This window comes from Mesoplodon densirostris, chromosome 7 (genome assembly GCF_025265405.1).
Source record: "Mesoplodon densirostris isolate mMesDen1 chromosome 7, mMesDen1 primary haplotype, whole genome shotgun sequence".
Taxonomy (NCBI): domain Eukaryota; kingdom Metazoa; phylum Chordata; class Mammalia; order Artiodactyla; family Ziphiidae; genus Mesoplodon; species Mesoplodon densirostris.
The window spans coordinates 73,133,962-73,151,137 of NC_082667.1; the positions used below are offsets into that span (position 1 = coordinate 73,133,962).

At 57.0% G+C, this 17,176-nt stretch overlaps 1 protein-coding gene across 1 annotated transcript in view; it reads left to right on the forward strand.

Moving 5' to 3' along the window:
* KCNC1 (potassium voltage-gated channel subfamily C member 1) overlaps positions 1-17,176 on the forward strand; it is a 42,934-nt gene continuing 25,758 nt past the window's right edge. The window contains exon 1 of the mRNA XM_060104265.1: positions 1-570. Coding sequence (XP_059960248.1) covers positions 1-570 — 570 coding nt within the window. The remainder of the gene's footprint in view (positions 571-17,176) is intronic.

Consider the following 17,176-nt stretch of genomic DNA (forward strand, 5'->3'; position numbering starts at 1 on the left):
ATGGGCCAAGGGGACGAAAGCGAGCGCATCGTGATCAACGTGGGCGGCACGCGCCACCAGACGTACCGCTCGACGCTGCGCACGCTGCCCGGCACGCGGCTCGCCTGGCTGGCAGAGCCCGACGCCCACAGCCACTTCGACTATGACCCGCGCGCCGACGAGTTCTTTTTCGACCGCCACCCGGGCGTCTTCGCGCACATCCTGAACTACTACCGCACTGGCAAACTGCACTGCCCGGCCGACGTGTGCGGGCCACTCTACGAGGAGGAGCTGGCCTTCTGGGGCATCGACGAGACCGACGTGGAGCCCTGCTGCTGGATGACGTACCGCCAGCACCGCGACGCCGAGGAGGCGCTGGACAGCTTCGGCGGCGCGCCCCTGGACAACAGCGCCGACGACGCGGACGCCGACGGCCCCGGCGACTCAGGCGACGGCGAGGACGAGTTGGAGATGACCAAGCGCCTGGCACTCAGCGACTCCCCGGACGGCCGGCCCGGCGGCTTCTGGCGCCGCTGGCAGCCGCGCATCTGGGCGCTCTTCGAGGACCCCTACTCATCCCGCTACGCGCGGGTAAGTGACAACTTACCCATCTGAAGAGCAGGGCGGTGAAGTCAGGGTCCTCTGCCTCCCGAGGGCAGGGGTGGATTCGAAAACTGGTGCCTAGGGAGTCAGAAATGAAAGGGGGGTGTTTGTGCGCGTGTGTAAGCGACAGAGAGTGACTCTCCTGAAGGGTGACTAGCTTTGTACATATGTAAAGTCTGTGTCTGTATTCCAAATTTAATGTGTATGGGTGAGTATGAATGGGTGTGTTTGTGTGTATGAGTAGATTGTGTGTGTATATTTATGTAAGTGTGGTGGTGTATATTTGGGTGGGTAAGGTATGTAGTGGGAATGAGTGAGCATGTGTGTATGTTTGAATGTGCAGGAGTGCCTGTGTGTGCATATTTGCGTCTCTGCAGGTGTACAGGGTGAAAGTGTGAACTGTCCTGTAGATTTTGGTGTGGGGAGGGAAGCTGGAGCCCTTCCTCTCTCCCAGGTAAGGGCCACCTGGAACCAGCCAGGGCCCACAGAAGAGGGCTTGAGACCTGGTCTGCTGCCTGAGAGAGACCACCCCTCCCCAGGGAGCAGCTTCAGGCCATGGGGAGATGGTCAAGGGGGAACCTTTATGGCTAATTAATTGGTAGATAGTTGGGGAGGGGGATGTGATCCCTCTGAGACCTGCTCCTGGGAACAGAGCCTGCCCTTCTGCCTTGTCAAAAGGAGAGGGTGCTTGAGGGGGCCACTGGGCTTCTGCCTATGCTTCCTCTCGGACCTGCCGGGGCAGAGAGGGGGTCTACGGGGGGATCTGCAAGGACAAGGTTTGTGAGAGGTGGGTGTGTCTTCATCAGCCGCTCCCCTTCAGTGACAGCAGCTTGTTGCCAGGGAGAAAGGGCACCCTGCTGCCGACCGTGGCCCCTCAGATGGCCTCTCTGACCACTTGCCTCAACTATAAACTGGGAGAGGGGGTCTGGTAAATTCTAAGGGTCCTTTTGCTGCTTTAACTGAGCCCCAAAGGGTGACACCAGTAGCAGCCACCTACCCTGGAAGACACGTCTTGCGTTTGCTGGGCTCTGTCCTCAGAGGCCTGAACCAAGCCTGTGGCATGAGGGGAGGGGTCAGAGTTGGGAATTTAAAGCAGAGCCTCTCCCCCGTGTGTGAGCTACCCACTAACCCCCTACCAGTCCAAACACTGCCTCTGCTGCCCCGCTGTCCTCTACTGCTCCACATCCCTTGCCTCCTGCCCCCTGGAGCCCAGGGATGGAGGTTCGGGCAGGGGAGGGGGCAGGAGTGTCTGCCCAGCTGACTCCAGTGGGGAAAGGAGACTGGAGGGTGGGCACTGAAGTGTCCATGGCAGAGAAAGGCTGTGTGTAGGCGCAGGCCTGGTGGATGTGTTACTGAGATAAAACACTCCATGGTTTAGCATCTGAGGGAGGGGCAGCAGGTCTTACATATTAAATCTTAGCTCAGATGTGCGTGTGTGTGTGTGTTTGGGGGAGCACCGTAATAGGGAGAGAGTCAAACCCCCTGTTTTGAGGACCCTGCCCAAGGTCACCTGGGGAGTTAGAGGCCAAGCAGGATTGGAACCCAAATCTCCTGGGACCCCATCCTCCACCGAGCTGGCCCCCAGCTCCCTGCCATCTCCAGAGTGGACTGACACGCTCGGAGGTCTCCCCTCCCCTCCCCTCTCCTGACAGAGGCCACCAGAGCCAGGGGATTATGTAACTGGAGGCTATGGCTGAGCTGTGGGGAGGGGCAGGAGGAAGGGGACTGGGAGGTTGAACTGGCACATGTGGGGCGGGGGGCATGCGGGGCAGAGGCCTGGGTTAGAGCAGCTGCCCACTCAGCCTGCATTTGACCTCAGACAGCATCTCACCACGACCACCACCCCTTTGGCCCCAGAAGCAGAGTAGGCCCAACTTCCATAGGGTCCTCTCAGCTTTCGGACCCCCCAGCAAGAGGCTGGGTCCCCCCACCCCTCTCCTTGGGCTCAGCTTTAGGGCTCTGGCCCGTGCCCCTGAGCTTCAGGATAGGCAGGGGTCACGTGGGGCACGTTCCAGCCCTCTGCCCTGTCTGTCCATCTCCTCCCACTGGCCGTTCCTCTGCTTTGGGGTGGCCGTCACCCCATGCAGATAAATGGGTTGGATAAATGGGGTCTTGTTGGTGTACAAAACCTTACAGAAAAGTCCTGGCTCTCTCCAGTGTCCACTGAAGAGCAGATTCTGAGGGAGAAGCTGGGCAGTAGGTGGGGGGGTGGAGGTGGGTTAGAAGGTATCGTCCCACAGCCTATCTGTGCCACCTTCCTTCCCCCGTAGGCACACAGCGTTGTTCTAGCTCCCTAGGGTGACAGATGAGGACATTGGGGCCTGCCCAAGGGCACGCAGGAGCTGAGGGCAGAGGCTGGATTAGAACCCAGGCTTCCCGCTGCACGCCCGGCTGGCCTAGCTGCATTGCGCCGCCTCTCTGCAGCGCATCTGCGCAGAGCCCAGCCGGCTGCCCGCCCGCCCTGCCCCCTCCATCTCTGCTCCGCCACTGCTGGCACCTTTGTTTACCCCTCCCCACGCAGGCCCCAAGCCGCCTCAGATTTGTGGGTGGGGATTTTCATGTTTATTCTGGATTCGAGACCAGAATCCTGTGTGTGACGCTGTAGATGTGCATGAAAGAAAAGCTGTATGTGTGAGAATCTGTGTAAGAGAGATTCTGTGTGGGTGTGAGAGGTTCTTCATGCGTGTGAGAAAGACCATCTGAGTGAGACTCTGGGCGTGTGTGTGTGTGTGTGTCTGTGTGTGTGTGTTGAGACTATGTGAGATTCTGTGAGTCTCTGTATCAGAGAAATTCTGTGTGAATGTGAGGGAGACAGATTCTGTGTGTTTTGAGAGATGGACTTCGTGTGTGAGAATGAGACTGCGTGGGAGAGAGTGCGTATATGAGTGAGAGAGACTGTATGTGTAAGAGAGATGCCGTGTGTGTGTTTGTGTGAGAGGGAGACAGAGAGATTCTTGGGGTGTGTAAGAGACTTGAGGTGAGTGTATTTCTGTGTGTGGCAGGCACGACGCTGTGAGGCCTTGCATGTGAGGCTGTGTGCACGCGCCCATCTGTGTGTGAGGCTGTGTGGGGTGAGGGCCTGATGTGTGACAGAGACCGTGTGTAGTGAGGGGTGTGTGAGACGGAAGCTGTGTGTGAGCACCTGGTATCAGTGTGGCTGTGTGTGCTCGTCTGTGAGAGGCCCGCACCGCCTGGGTGTGTGTGCCTTGAGGACGATGAAACTCCACACCAGCCTCCTGCCCGCTGCTTCCATCTCCTGGGACTCCTGAGCCGCCTTAGTGAGCGGTTTTGCCCCCCATTCCCCATCCTCAGTGGAAACACTGCTCTAGCTCAGGCCAGTTGTTGGTGCACAGGCCAGGCAGTGAGGCCACTCCTCTGCGGGCCTTCGCGGTGGCCCTGGGACATAGGGGCTACTTGGCTGGGGTGGAAGGTCCCATCTGAGCTCTTCGGGAGTGACTGTACTAGCTGGAGCCGCGGGTTCCCCGGCCCCTCTCTCCTCGGGTTTCCTGGGCCCCCAGCCCAAGGGGGTAAGGGCTGAGGACGTGAGCCGGGACAGGATAGCCCAGCTTGTCTTCTGGGGTGAGGGGTGTTGTCCCAGACACAGAAGCAAAGGATGATGATGACACTGCAGTAAGGGCTGAAGGGGCTTCCTGGGACTATGCGAGTGAGAACTACCCCAGGGGAGGTAACACTGGGACAAGCTTTGAGGGGCAAGTAGGAATTAGCCAGGCGATGGCCGGGGACGGCAGTGCTAGCGTGCAAAGCTGTGGAGATATGGGAGCAGGCAGGGCTGTGCTGGGGCGGCCCTGGCTTGAAACCTGCCCTCCTGTCTTCCCCGGGGACCAGCACAGGTCTGAGGCTCTTGGCTTTTAGCTATGATTTTCATGTTGTCATCAGAATCATTGTTGTGTCAGGTCACACACCACCAACGGCAGTTCCTGCGCTGCAGTCCAGAGAGTATCTTGTGTGTGTGTGTGTGTGTGTGTGTGTGTGCGTGCTGATATCTGTCCCCCGAAGTCCCTTGGCTTTCTAATGACAAAGAAGAGCCAATGGCCACGCTCTTGGGAAGCCCCACCTCCATCTACCCCATTGCTCAGCTCTCCTCTGATGCCAGGTCTCTGTCTCTCTGCCTTGTCCTCACCTTTTTGGGACCTGATGTAGTCCTCTTCTCCTCAAATCCCTGGGAAGGAATCTCACCTGGAACCTGGGGTGCAGAGCATAGCCAGAGACGTCTGGTCCTCCCTTGGGTCCCAGCTGACACTGGGCTCTTGGCTTGGCTTGGCGTACAGAGGGAATGGGGACAGAGATGCTATCGGGGACTTCCTAAGCATCTTGTCCCCCACCTCAGAGCCCACCCCCCCAGGTCAGGGCCCCACTTTGAGTCATGGTAACATGTGAAGGAGACCCATGAGCAGTGGAGAAGGGCTGGGGGTGTTCCCCTCCTGCCACCCCAAGTGCTCCCCACCACAGTGTGTCCCCCATTCAGTGTTTTTCTCCTTCCCACGATGCTTTTACAGGTGTCCTCGTGTCTTTGAATGGTGCTGCAGCCCCCCACCAGCTCCCCTCCCAGTAATGAAAATCACAAACCAAGTGTTTTCTAGTCAGAATCTTTCAGCCTCTTCGCCTCTAAAATGGGCATAATGATAGAACCTGTTCCAGAGGGTTGATGGAAAGAGAAACTGAGTTATCTGCATCTGGGTGGAGAGCCCCAAGCCCCAGGGCCTGGCATGCAGTAAGTGTTCAATAAATGTTGGCTGCTGTTATTACTCCTATTGGTTGGATTATCCTTTTCCTTCATGACTCTCTCTAGACTCCATCCTTTGCCCTCTGTCTCCACGTCCACTATCCTGGTTCCAGCCACCATTGTGTCCCTCAGGCCCACCTCTCCTGCAGCTTCCTGACTGCTATCCCAGCTCCAGCCCCTGGCCCTTCCATTTCATCCTCCACTTTGCAGCCACAGAGGCCTCTTCAACTCACAGATCTGTCAGCTCACCTCCTTGCCTGCTTAAAACCCTTTGGTGCTTCCCCGGCCCATAATGTGGCCCTCAGGCCCTGCCTGCCTCTCTAGGCTCCTCTGGCCTGGCTCTCTCTGTCACTCACTGAGCTCCAGTCATCCTGGCCTCATTTCAGTTTCTTGCACATGCCAGGTCTCCCAGCCTCAGGGCCTTTGCATATGCTGTGCCCTCTGAAGCACTCTTTCCTCCTGGTTTGTCCCTCTTTATCCTTGACATCCCTCCTCAAACATCAGTTCCCTGGCAATGCCTTCCTGGACCCCACAGGCTGGGTCCAGAACCAGAGTCCTTCCCTTCAGGGAAGCGATCTAGTTTGTAATAAAATGTTCATTAGCAGCCTTGCTTGATTCCAGTTTGTCTCCCACTCCAGAGTCTAAGCTTCTTGCATACTCAGTATAATAGGAGGTATTATTATGACACATGAGGAAGTTGAGGCCCATCCACCTCAACTGGATGAGGAGTGCTTTATCCAAGGTCACATGTGAACACGTTACTTGGGGACTGGTTCAGAAACCCATATCTCTAACTCCTGGCTCTGTGGCTGGGAACCCCATCCACTTTATGACACCTCAGGGAGTGTCTGGAGTCTGGCACTCTGGGGGCAGGTGTCTGTGCTCCCTAACTCTGGGCGTTCTGGCATCTGCCAGAGCTTTGGAGGAGATTGGCTTGAGCCTCCCAGAGAGGGAGGCGTGTTTCCTCAGAGGTGGGGGAGGGGGGCTGGTGGGGGCTCGCTCCAGGGCCCGCTGCCTGGACCAGGGATCTCGGGGCCTCCCAAGGCAGCTGAATATAGTTATACGGCTATTCTGAGCAGTCTCATGACCAGTGTATTTGCTCTGGACCAAAAGGTCAAGCCGCTGTCTCCCATCAGCCCCCGGGCTAGTCTGGCCACACCCTTGGCCTGAGCGTCCCATCCCTGGGTGCAGGCTCCAGGGACAGTTAGATGCCTGGTCCTAGTTTAGGGGAAACACTTGTGTGGGAGGGACCACCTTTCACATGCACGGCACTGTTGGGTATTCCCAGGCCACCTCTAGCCACTGCCCTCATCCGGTGGAGGAAGAACAGGCTCAGAGCGGGGAAGACACTTGCCTAAGACCACATAGCCCATCAGCGAGGCTTGAACTCACACCCCAAGCCTCTTGGCCCAGGGCCTGGCCGTTTGCATTTCTTTTGGCTCTCAGTTTTAAAAGAATATCAAATCCTACCTGGGCACACTCTTCTCCTTACTTACGCCTCTGATTTCCTCCCTTGAGCGAGGGAGAATCTGCAGTTACCTGCCCTCCCACCTCCCTTCCCCACTCCCTTCCCAGGGCCCAGTACAGCTGGTCAAGACCTCCCTCAGCCAGTCAACCCAGACTTGGTCCAAATCCTGTTATCATCCCCCAAGCAGGATTTTCCAGAAGCCCCTTCCTTTCTTGAGTCACAGTACTAATGGCCGCTGTTTACTAAAGCACTTACTATGTGTCAGACAGCCTTAAGGGTTTGACGTACATATTCTCATTTAATTCTCATACAAACTCCCATGGAACTGGATCATTATTATTACACCAATGCCACAGATGAGGCTGCTGAGGCTCAGAGAGGTTAAGTAACGTTTCCAAGGTCACTTAGCTCACGAGTGGTGGAGCAGCATTCAACTGTGGGTCTGCCTGACCCCAGAGCTCTGTCCATAACCACTAGTCAGTATTGCCTCCTGTCACTGTTCCAGGGATGCTGGGGTCTGTGGCTTACTGTGGCTCAGACTCGGCTTTCCTTCTGGGTCCCGTCCTCCCTCACCAAACACTGTTTCCCAAAAACCTGTCTGGGAATCCTGCTCAGAGAGTTCTGGCTCCTGAACCATGGCAGGTGAGGGTCCAGCCTGGTGGGGTAAGAGGGTGCTCTGGTAGCCCCCAAGAAGAGGGTTTTCAGAAGGGGCCTCTACTGCCCCCACCAGCTGTGCAGGCCTTGGGGCTCCATATGGCCTGCAGGCAAACAGCAGGGGGCTTGGGAGGATCAGAAGTTAACATGCACGAGGTGGCGCATGGTGAGCATGCTGGCTCCTCCTCAGCTCGGCATTCGAGGCCTTCTGCTCTGGAAGCTGGCCGTGCGTCCCGCTGCTGCCTTCTGCCAGGCTCCCCCCTGGCCTCCTCATCTTCAGCCCTCATTCCAACCTCTAGGTTTTTGCTCATCCATTCCCTCTCTCAGTGTCCTTTCTAGTTTTTGCTGAACATGAAAGCCCATCCCCCGAGGTCCCTAATGCTTAGCCTGGCTGCTCCTGCCCTCACTGACCTCCTTTGGGAGTGAGGGGTCTCGGTTGGACAGGAAGTCCCCAGGCTTGCATGATTCCAGCTGGAGGTCAGTGGGTCAGCTCTGGGGGCCTGTGGCTGGGGACAGGCAGGCCCTCAGGCTTAGCACCCACCCAGGGACATGGAGAGATGAGGCCACAGACAAGACCCCAGTTGTAGGTATCAGGCAACTACACCAGAGCAAGATCTGTACCCAGGCCATTAAGCCAACCAGGCTTCCGTAGGCAAGTTCCATTGCCCCTTCAGGCTGCAGTTTCTCTCCCTGTGAAAGACAGAGGACCTTCTAAATGACCACCAAGTCCCTTCTCCAGTCTGACACTCCAGGAGTTTAAGAATTCCAGGCTTCACCTTCCCGGAGGCGCTGTGGGAGCCAGGTTAGTCCTTCCCTATTTCTCCTTCCACATCCTCGGCCCAGCTCTCCTCTCCAGGGCACATGCGCGCTCTCCCGGTACCAGGCAGGCAGGAGCCCAGGAGTGGGGGTCTCAGAAGCTTCCTCCTACATTCGTTCAGGCTCCCTCAGCCTGCTCTCGTTCCTTCATTTAAGGCATAGTAATCCCGTCCTGCCAGGGGTCGCCACGGACGCGGGGCCCCTGTGAGCCATCAGGCATGTGGACTCATCCAGCCCTCTCGTGGCACAGCCCTGGGGGTACCACCTCTTTACAGTGCGCTTGCTCAGGCCCAGGGGGTGGCACCTGCCGCCCTCTTCTCCAGGCCCTTCTCTTGGCTGGCTGCCCTCCAGGAGCTGCAGAAAGGTGCACTCAGAGACGAGAGGCTATGCCAGGCGGTAGGGGCTGGAGCAGAGTCTGGGGTCTAACTCCACTGGTGTAGGGGCGCTGCAGAGAGGGGGACAGTGAGCTGCTGCTGTGCTGGATGGGCCGGGGCTGGGGTAGGGGTGTTTGTAATAGTTGCTATGGGGGCTGCAGGGGTGTTTGCTGGAGGACTTCCACCCATGGGTGACTCTCAGTTTACCTCGGATGCTTCAAAAGGTCAGGCTCCTGGGCTCTGTCCCAGGAGAATTTGACTCTTAGATCTGGGAGGAGGTGGTCAGGATGCTTACTCCACTCCCCGGAGAAGCTGATACTCAGAGAGGGAGGACTTGCCGTGGGGTCTGGGACGTGGGGGCTCTTGCTACTCAGTGTGGTCCTCTGACCAACAGCATCCACATCACCTGGGCACTTGTTAGAAATGAAGAGTTTCAGGCCCCAGACCCCCACCCCCAGATCTACTGATTCAGAATCTACATTTTTTAACAAGATCCCCAGATGAATCATACGCACATCAGATTCTGAGAAGTGCTGAGGCAGGCAACAGTTCCCAGTGGAGGGGAAGTATCAGGACACAGAGAGGCCTGGATGGGCGCATGCGGGTTGACAGAGCTTCACGGGTGATTCTGATCTTTCCTCGCGCCCAAGACATTGACATCAGGGCGACGTGCCTGGGCGGTGAGGCCCCAGCTCAGTAAAGGACAGCCGCATCCATCTGAGTGCTCAGACCGAAAACCTCGACACCATCCTTGATTCAGCTCTTTTTCTCGCGCATCAGCAAATCCTGTAGTCTCTGTGTTGAAAGCCTAGCCAGAACCCGGCCTCATCACATCACCTCCACGGCTACCTTCCTGGCTGCGGCCACCATCTTCTCTCCCCCGGATTACTGGGAACTGTCCCCCCTGCTCCTGCCCTTGCCCACACGCCTTCTGCACAGGGTAGCCAGGGCCCTCCTGGTAAAACACTCATCAGATCTGGCCACCGCTGTGCTCTGCTCGTTCTGGCTTCTGGTCTCGCTGGGGGAGAAGCCCCGGTCCCTACGAGGGTTATAAGGCTCCACACGAGCTGCCCGCACACCACCTCCCCCTCTGCTCTCCTGCCGCTCTCCTGCTCAGCTCGTTCTGGCCTCCTTGGTTTTCCGCCAGCACAGCGCTTCTGCTTCTGCCTCAGGACCTGTCCTCTTGCCCTGCTTTCCACCTGGAGCCTTTCCCCTCACTATGTACTCCCTCGCCTCCTTCAGGCCTGGACTCAGATGTCATCCTCTCGGATGGCACCCTTGCATTCCCTTCCCCCATTTTGTGCTTTCCCGTTTTCTCCTTGGCATTTAACACCATCGGACTATATTCTACTCATTTACCTTGTTTATTGTCTTTCCCCTCACTAGAATATAAGCTCCAAGAGGGCAGGGATTTTTGTCTCTTTTACCCATTGTTCTGTGCTTGGCACCTAGAACAGGGCCTGGCACATAGTGGATGCTAAATATGTACTCATTGAGAGAATGGATAAGGAGGCTAGAGTTCAAGACCTAGGTCAGACTTTGGCATGACGCCTTTGAGCCTATTACTGGCTGGTCCTACCCTTCTTTGCCTCATCTGGGAACACAATTCCTCCATCCCCCCAAGCCTGGAGCAGTGATGGAGAGGCAGAGGCTGAGGCAGTGATAGGAGAGCTGGAGTGCTCTACTCAGGACGTGGGGGGCAAACCGCAGTCAGGGCAGTGTCCCACTTGCCGCTCTCACCACCCAGGGCCAGATGAGGCTCTTCACGTCCTGGCCCTTCCATCTCTCCATACTCCTGCTTCACTCTGCAGCGGCCCAACCACTACCCACAACCAGAGCTCAGAGACTGAGAAACTATTTTCGAAAACCAGGACGCACAGCTCTTAGGATGGTGACGTTGCAGGGACACCGAGTTCCCAGGTACACTTGGTCCAGCCTGATGCCCACGTCTGACTCCCCTTGGGACTCTGTTTCTCCTGAAGGCCCTCCAGGTCCTTTTCCTCCCTCTCCCTCTCCCTCCCCAACTCCTTCTCCGTCCACCTCCTTCCCTCCCCTTTCCCCTCTCATGATTCCCTTTCCTCTGTCAGCTGTGTTTGTGGGACGTTCTAGGCATTAGTTAGTGGTTTTCAATACAGACTCTTCCCCTCGAAGGCCTAGGATGCTTTTTGTCCCAAATCCCCCTGCTTAAAGCCTCAGTCATGTGCTCAGTAGAAAGTGCATGAGCTTCAGGGCTGGTCCCCACTTCCTGGCTACCTGACATTGGCAACATGCCCTGGAGCCCCATTATCTCCTAAGAGTATGGCCTCTTGAGCCAGGAGGCCTGCATTTGAATCCCGGCCCCACTTCCACTTCCCAGCTGTGTGACCTTGGACAAGTTCCCTAACCTGTCTGTGCCTCAAGAGAGGGATATTAATAGCACCTGACTCACAGGGAAGTTGGGAGGATTGAATATGTTAAGCACTTAGCCCAGAACCCGAAACATAATAAGTGCTTAATTATCGTGGGTTCCATTATTGTCTTTTTAACAGCGCTTGGCTTTAGAAGAGCCAAACCCTCACCTCTTCACCACCTCCTTCCTTTTTTCAGCAACTGACTCTCCCTTCAAATACCTCTCTAGGGATCACCTCACCTACTTGGCCCCAGGGGCCACTTCTTCCAGAATCTGTCTCCAGGGACCAGATTTCAGTGGTCAGCCTGGAAGGCAGGCCTGGATTCTCTCTTGGTCCTGCCATGAGCCTGCTCTGTGTCATGGGCGGGTCATAGCCCTCTTCAGAGGGCTCAGTCACCCCATCTGTTGTCTTGGGCCACTCGTCCGTGCTCTGCCTGCCTCCCCAGGTGTCAGGGGAATGAGAGAGATGGATGATGGAACTTCCGCCTGCGGGGGGCGGAGGAGGGGGGGCCATTGACATCAGGCTCTGATCGGGAGCCAAGCCCGGGGGCCTGAGATGCTGACAAGTGTACCAGTGTGGTGGGGCTGGTGGGCAAGAGCCATGCACCACAGCTCAGGGCGTTGAAATGTCTCCTCTTTATAGGGGATGCGCAGGCACAGGGAGCAGTGGCAGCGGGGGCCAGGCAGGCCCCAGGAGCCTGGGGGCTAAGGCCTGGGGCTCCTGTTGGTGCCACTGGACAGTACCCGTTCTGAGGCTGGGTGGGGATAAGCTAATATAAGCTGGGGCAGCCCCACACAGCTGAGCTCAGAGGGCCTCAGGAGCCAGCCTCACTGGGCCCAGGCTCTGATGCTGCTTCGGACCGGGCCACAGCAGCCAGAGGAAGCTCACTCAAGCCTGTGCAGGGCCTCGGATGCCCCTTCCACCCTGGCTCAACCCAGACCCTTCCCCTGCCAGCCTGGCAACCCTATTCCTGCTCTACTTTGGCTCCTGCCTGTGAGCCCCTGGCCCACTGCCTGTGATGCGCCCGCCCACCACTTCCTTCCTTCCCCATCCACAGTGCAGGAAGGGACTGTTTTCCCTATACCCCTACTATACACATAAAGACAGTCTATGTAGTTCCCCTGTCAGGGGCTGCTGTTAGCACTCATTCATTCATTCCATAAATATTTATTGAGCACCTACTTACTAGGTTGCTGGCGCTGCTCTAGAAGCTGGGAATAGAGCAAAGAATGAAACAGTCAAAAACCCCTGCTCTCAAGAAACTTACATCCTCACGCAGGGAGAATAAAAAGAAACAAATGGATACATGGACTATATCCTGTGTCAGATGGTGAGGACCGCTTTGGGGATGTAAAGTGGAGGGAAGACACAGGAAGTCCTGGAGGTGGCACCTTAACTCGTGTGGCAGGGAAAGCCTCCCTGAGCAGGTGACATTTCGGCAAAGACTTGCAGGCGGAGAGGGAGGGAGACATGTGACATCTGGGGAACAGGGCGAACGGGACATGCAAAAGTCCTGAGCAGGTGTGTGCCTGGGGCTTAAGCACAGAGGGAGGCTAGTGTCCTGGGCTGGGCTCACAGAGCCAGGCGACAGCGGGAGGTCAGAAAGAGCAGAGCTCCCCACAGCCCCCCTGGGCCCCTGACAGTGGGTACCGCCTGTGTGTGCCCTCCCAGCGCTCAGCCGCGCGCACGCCTGCACTGCCGTCCCCTCCCCTCTCATGGCCACAGGGGCTGCACAGTCTGGACCTCCAGGGAGCCGGGCCTCAGAGAAGGGCTCCTGCCTCACCACAATCCAGGGCCTCCATCCTCCTCTCCCTAAAGGCCAGGTGTGCCCAGGGGGAGATGCTGGGGCCACACAGGGCTGCCACCAGGCTGGGGTGAGCGGCTGGAGGGAGACAGGTGAGGGAGCCAGTGGTGAGGGGCCCTTCCAGGCAAAGGTCCTGTCGGCAGTTTCCGGTGGCAGAGCCCTCGCTCCGGGTGCGCCGAGAGACATGGTTAGTGTGGTGGGGACGGGCCAGACTGGAGCCAGACTGCGGGGCTCCGACTGCCAGGGTCCAAACCTGGCTCCGCTGACCGTGAGCCCTGTGACCTTGCGGGCCTCGGCCACCTCGGCTGTAAAGGGCGCTCTGCAGACGCTGGCCTCACCCGCCCGGGGGGTTCTGAGAACAGGGACCTGACAGCTTGCCGTAATGGTGGGTGGAGGCTTCGGTGGTCCCCCGGGGCCCTTCTCTGCCCATTCAGGTGGTAGAGTGGGGAGGAGGGACTCCCTTGGGCCTTGTCACCAGGGCAGGACTGAATGTATGTCAGACCAAGCCTCCCGCCAGGGCCACCATCTTAGCACTTAATGTTTTATGCTCAACCTCAGGGGCTCTCTGAGCAGCTGAGAGGAACACAGTCACCCGCTGGGTCACCTGGAGGCAGCCAGCGCCCTGGGCCGAGGGCAGGGCTCGTGGAAGCGCATGTGGCTGTCATCTGCTAAGGGCCAGCCCCAGGGCAGTGTGTTTCTCCTCGTGTTGCCATGGACGCTCCTAACTTGGCCCCCTGACCAGCCCACACCCGTGGAGCATGGCCCTTGTCCTTCTGGGCCTTAGTCCCCTCATCTGCAACGCGTACATAACGGCATCACCTGCTTCTCAGGGATGCTGGGAGAATTCACTCAGACCAGAGGCAGAAGGGTAGTTTGTGAGAGAGAAAATATGGTTCAGAACAAGGCTGTATGTGGGAGGAGACCAGATCCCAAGGGCAGGGGGAACGTGAGGAGGGGACAGGGTAGAGGCGAGAGCACAGGCCTTGGCCATGGCCAGGCCAGGGTTTTGGTGTCCCCTGCCTCAGGGTGGGCTCGGCCAGGTGGCATCTGGCTGAGCCATTTCCTCCTGTGGAATCGGGAAGAGTCCCAGAGGGGCAGAGCCCCCAGCACAGAGCCTAGCACATGGGAGGCACTTACCGGGTGTTGGAGCTGGCTGCCTGGGGCACATTGAACCTGGTCCTGAGTTCACATTCCCCAGGGGAGCTGGTATAAGGAGGCCCTGGCTGAGCCACAGAGACAGGGAGGCAGGCCGTGGAAGCCTCGTCTGGTAGCCCCATAACATCGGGGGCACGAGCCGCTGTCACCAATGATATATTTAGTGGCACAAAGATCAGAAATGCCAGGTGCTGGCTTCCCTTCTAGGCGGCAGGAATCGTGTCTCCCGAGGCCTGGGGGTCACCAAGAAGATATTTTTTCCCTGGCTGGCAGTCTGGGGATCTGAGTAAACGCCTCGGAGTAAGAAATCACTGTGGTTTGTACTGACTTGACGAGTCTTTCCGCTTTCATGGCTCTCCGCAGACCCTGTTGTGCCAGCCTAGGAAATCCCATCCATCCTGTCTTTCCAGACTGCCCACCCTTGACCTCCAGGCACACCAGCCATTCCCCCAGGATGCCCGAGTTCCCCTGCCTCCTGCCTTGGCTTATTCTGTTCGCTCCACCAAGAATGCCCTTTCTTCCACCTCTGCATAGCTAAGATGGATCCATCCTTCGAGGAGGCCAGCTTGGAAAAGGCTTCCTGTCTGGAGCCTTTCCTGATTCCCCTCCTGAACAGCCTGCTCTCCCAGAGAACTTTTCCTGCCCTTGACCCAGCTACCCTATTGGGGTGACATGTCTCCCCAACTCAGCTGCAGCTTCTTAGAGGACAAGGGCCACCTTAAGAAATGATAGTGCCTGTTACATAATATGGAATCAATAAATCTTTGCTAAAACAATGTACCGCACAACAGCCCTGTGAGGTAGAAAGATTAGATATTAACCCTATTTTATTGAGGAAGGGAAACATGGCCAGGTCTTCTTGGGGAAATTAAGAAGGTAAACTAGAGCAGTGCTCATGTTCCTTCCTGTGCTCTTATGTTTAGGTTCCATGGTCAAGAAGGAGGTAGTTGGATGGACGGATGGGTGATGGACAAGTGGATAAAAGAATGAATAAAAAGACGGGTGCGTGGATGGATACGGATGAATGGATGGGAGGAAGGATGTATGGATGGATACCCAGCTGGGTGGGTAGCTTGGCAGATGGGTGAACAAATGGATGGATGTGAGGGTAGATGGATAAATTTCTAGTCTCTTGGCTTCAAGGTAGGCGAAGAAGTCCTACCTCTCACTAAATGAAAACATTCTAGAGGATGGGGTTTGGAAGCTGAGGACTTCAGGGTGGAAGGCAGGATGGAGCCACCCAGCCCATGTGTGGGTTTGCTGGATGTGAGGATGGTTTGTGGAGTGAGGGAGCTGAGAGCTGGGGGCAGGGACTGACCTGAGGGACTGGCTCAACCTCAAAGGTGAGAAGCTCTGATGGAGCAGACCCAGGACAGGCTGGAAAGAAGTTACAGGCAGAGCCATGTGACAGGGAAGACCTCAGGGCCCGGAGTTTTCCAGACTCCCTGCGGCCACTGGAGGGCAGGCAGTGAGTGGGGGATTGGCCTCTGAACCCCAGGCCGCACTGAGCATAGCTGTGATTTCAGTCTGTTCTGAGGTGGGGAGGCCACTGTTCCTCCTCAGGTCCCCAGCCTTGGCAAGTAAGCCCCCCTGATGGCTCTGGCAGGACATGCTCAGCCCCTTGGCTGAGGAGGGGCCCCTCCTGAGGCCCTGGATGGCCCTTGCTCAGGTATACTGAGGTCCATGATCACCCAACTGCTTTTTTGCATCAATTCCCAAACTCTAGACGTGAGCTCCAAGACTTTCGTTCTAATTGCCTAGCAAGGGCCAGTCAAGGGCCCACAGACACAGGGGGCCAAGAGTTGAGCTTGGCAGGGCCTAGTGGCTTAGCTGGGAGCTAGCTGGGAGCAGACTCTTCCAGCCGGAGCTAAGGCTCTCCCTTTGCACAAGGCACAGTGCTGAGTACTCCAGGCCCCCTCCCCAAGCCCCGCTCTAGTGTTCCCCAGCACCGGGCTGCACCCCACCCCCACCCCCACGCATGTGCGCGCGCGCGCACACACACACACACACACACACACACAGGCCCCCGGCGATCTCCCTGGGAAACCAGATCCTGATGAGAGTGCCTGGTGCGCTGCTAGCTGTTCATTACAGTCACAGCTGCAGCTATGTATAGCTCCAGTACACACAAGGCCAAGACAACAATGGAGGGAGAGTCTATCCATAAAACAGCTCCGCGTGCCAACACACAAACATCTGCACACGCATGCTCCCCACACTTATGCACGCTGATGGCCTCGGACACTCATGAACCCCAAATTGCACCAACACAAAGTTTCATTCATTAACTCAGGCATTCATTCAATCAGCGTTTGTTGAGGGGCCAGGAGAGTGGTTAAGAGCGTGTGTTCTGGAGTCACACAGAGCTGGGTTTCGATTTCTAACTCCATCACCTCCCAGGTGTGTGAGCATGGGCAACTTCCTAAACCTCTGCGAGCCACAGTTTCCTTCTTTGTGGCATTTGGATGGTAACCGCAGTAAGGACCCCAGAGGTGGTGCAGAAGTCAATGAGACGGGGTGTGTGAGAGTGCTTAGGATGAGTCCGGTTCAGGATGTAGCGCACAGTAGGTGTCTTTACCCTCACTACTGAATTCCTACTATGTGCCTAGCTCTGTGCTGGGAGCTTTATTTTTTTTATTTTTTTTATTTTTTTTATTTTTTGCTGTATGCGGGCCTCTCACTGTTGTGGCCTCTCCCGTTGCGGAGCACAGGCTCCGGATGCGCAGGCCCAGCGGCCATGGCTCACGGGCCCAGCCGCTCCGTGGCATATGGGATCCTCCCAGACCGGGGCACGAACCCGTATCCCCTGCATCGGCAGGCGGACTCTCAACCACTGCGCCACCAGGGAGGCCCGGAGCTTTATTTAAAGCTGTGATTTCCAGAGGTGGCTGTGAAAAGTGGAGCCTGGTGTATAATAGGCACGCAGTGAATGTTTGATGATTGAATGCATGAACGAATTAGCGAAAGCTGCGTGCAAGGCTGGCCGGATGGCGTTGGAGCTTCCTTCCCTCAGGAGGAATCCACCCTCACTGGTCCCTCATCCAGGCTGTGTCTCTGGTAGGATCGAGATGTTCTTGAGGGTAACACAGGGACCCTAGAAGAGGAGCTGGAGGGTGTCTGAGCCACCTCTCGCTTTGCAGATGGGGAAATGGCAGCACAGTGGGAGCAGGCAGCAGGCATCATCCAGGC